This window comes from Condylura cristata, unplaced genomic scaffold (assembly GCF_000260355.1).
Source record: "Condylura cristata isolate star-nosed mole 26May11 unplaced genomic scaffold, ConCri1.0 scaffold00001, whole genome shotgun sequence".
In the NCBI taxonomy this organism is placed as follows: domain Eukaryota; kingdom Metazoa; phylum Chordata; class Mammalia; order Eulipotyphla; family Talpidae; genus Condylura; species Condylura cristata.
In genome coordinates, this window is record NW_004567102.1 from 89,552,412 (window position 1) to 89,553,806 (window position 1,395).

Below are 1,395 nucleotides of genomic sequence, written 5' to 3' on the forward strand. Positions count from 1 at the left end.
TCGGGGCAGCGCGCGGCCTGGTGTCCCCGGGTGGGGTGGGGACACAAGCTATGCCGCGCTATCGTCCGACAGGTTCCGGGCAGCTCGGGGAAAGCTCTGAAAAATCAGACTTTCCGCGCTCACGTATGTCATGACTCCCTTGTTGTATAATCAAAATATTCTGAGCAACTTTCAGCTCGCAGCGGACTGCCTCAGCCGTGGCAGAAGGCCGCCTGCCCTGACAAGCCCTGAAGCCAAAAGTGACTTGACCCTGGCTGCTCAATAAAGGCAAAAGGGCTGTTTCTGCAGTCTCTCACTGCCGGAGGGAGGAAAGCCCAAGTCTCACCCCTCCGCTATCTCACCTGGCCTTCCACTCAGCTGCCACAGAATTACTCAGACTGCCCACGGTCTGGCCTTTACACGTGGAAACCCATCCAGGTGGCCTGCTCTAGAGCTACAGGTCAAAGGAATCCACAGAAGTCTTCTGGCTAGTCTTGCAGGCCCTTAGATAAGGAAATTCACCTGTCTCCTATTCAGAGATTTGATTTGCAAGAAACTTCCTCTTCCTGCCTCCCAGGATGTCTCAGGTAGGAAAAACCATCAAGTGATAAATAAGGTTTAAGAGACTAATTTTTATCAATCTTCACTATAGTAATATTAGTCTTTGTGCACCTAAGTACCCGTTTTTAACCTTGCTTGGTTTTAGAATGTTAGAATCAAGTAAAGGTCAAGAGGACCCCAGACTATTCTTAGAAGACAGGTGATTGTGCCCTCAGCCCTTTCGTATGCTAACGCCACCCCCTGGCCTGAAGCCATAAGATAAACCTCTGCTGAAGGCGGGGCAGGAAGACTCCACCCAACTCCCACTTGACTCCCCAGTCTTCCTCACTCCCGCTCCACTTACTCCCCAATTTTCGGAAATCTCCGCTCGTGGACACCGCTCCCACCTTGAGACCCTGCCTGTTCTGCCCCCCAATAATCTGTGGTCGGGGACAAAGTCTCGGGCAATGCGGCGGTCAGGAGGTCCTGGCCGTGGGGACGGCGGGGCAGGGAGAGCGGCCCTGCGGAGACGCTCAGGGCTCCCTGGAGCCGCAGCCCCCACCTCCGGCCGCTGGGGTGCGGCCCCCACCAAGCAGCGAGTGTCATTGCTGGCCCGGACGCTGAGGTCAGCAGCAACTGGGAGGCACCTGTTACTCGGCTCTTTGGTCACCTGCCTCGTCCAGGACACTCTGGAGGCCAGCAGCTCTGCCTCCTCGCCCGGCCTCACACTGACCAGCTCATGACCACGGGCGAGGTAACCTCAGAGCAAGCCACTCGGTTCATGGAAGTGGCAGTGACCACAGACACCGGCGCCACGAGGCTGTGAAGCCCGATGAGCATCTCGTGCGCACAGCCGTCCACGGGGCACACACACAC

At 56.7% G+C, this 1,395-nt stretch overlaps 1 protein-coding gene across 1 annotated transcript in view; it reads right to left on the bottom strand.

Annotated features, from left to right (window-relative positions):
- Positions 1-1,359, bottom strand: part of LOC105854756 (cAMP and cAMP-inhibited cGMP 3',5'-cyclic phosphodiesterase 10A-like) — an 8,596-nt gene extending 7,237 nt beyond the window's left edge. The window contains exon 1 of the mRNA XM_012735230.1: positions 1,253-1,359. Coding sequence (XP_012590684.1) covers positions 1,253-1,359 — 107 coding nt within the window. The remainder of the gene's footprint in view (positions 1-1,252) is intronic.
- Between the last annotated feature and the right edge of the window lie 36 nt (positions 1,360-1,395).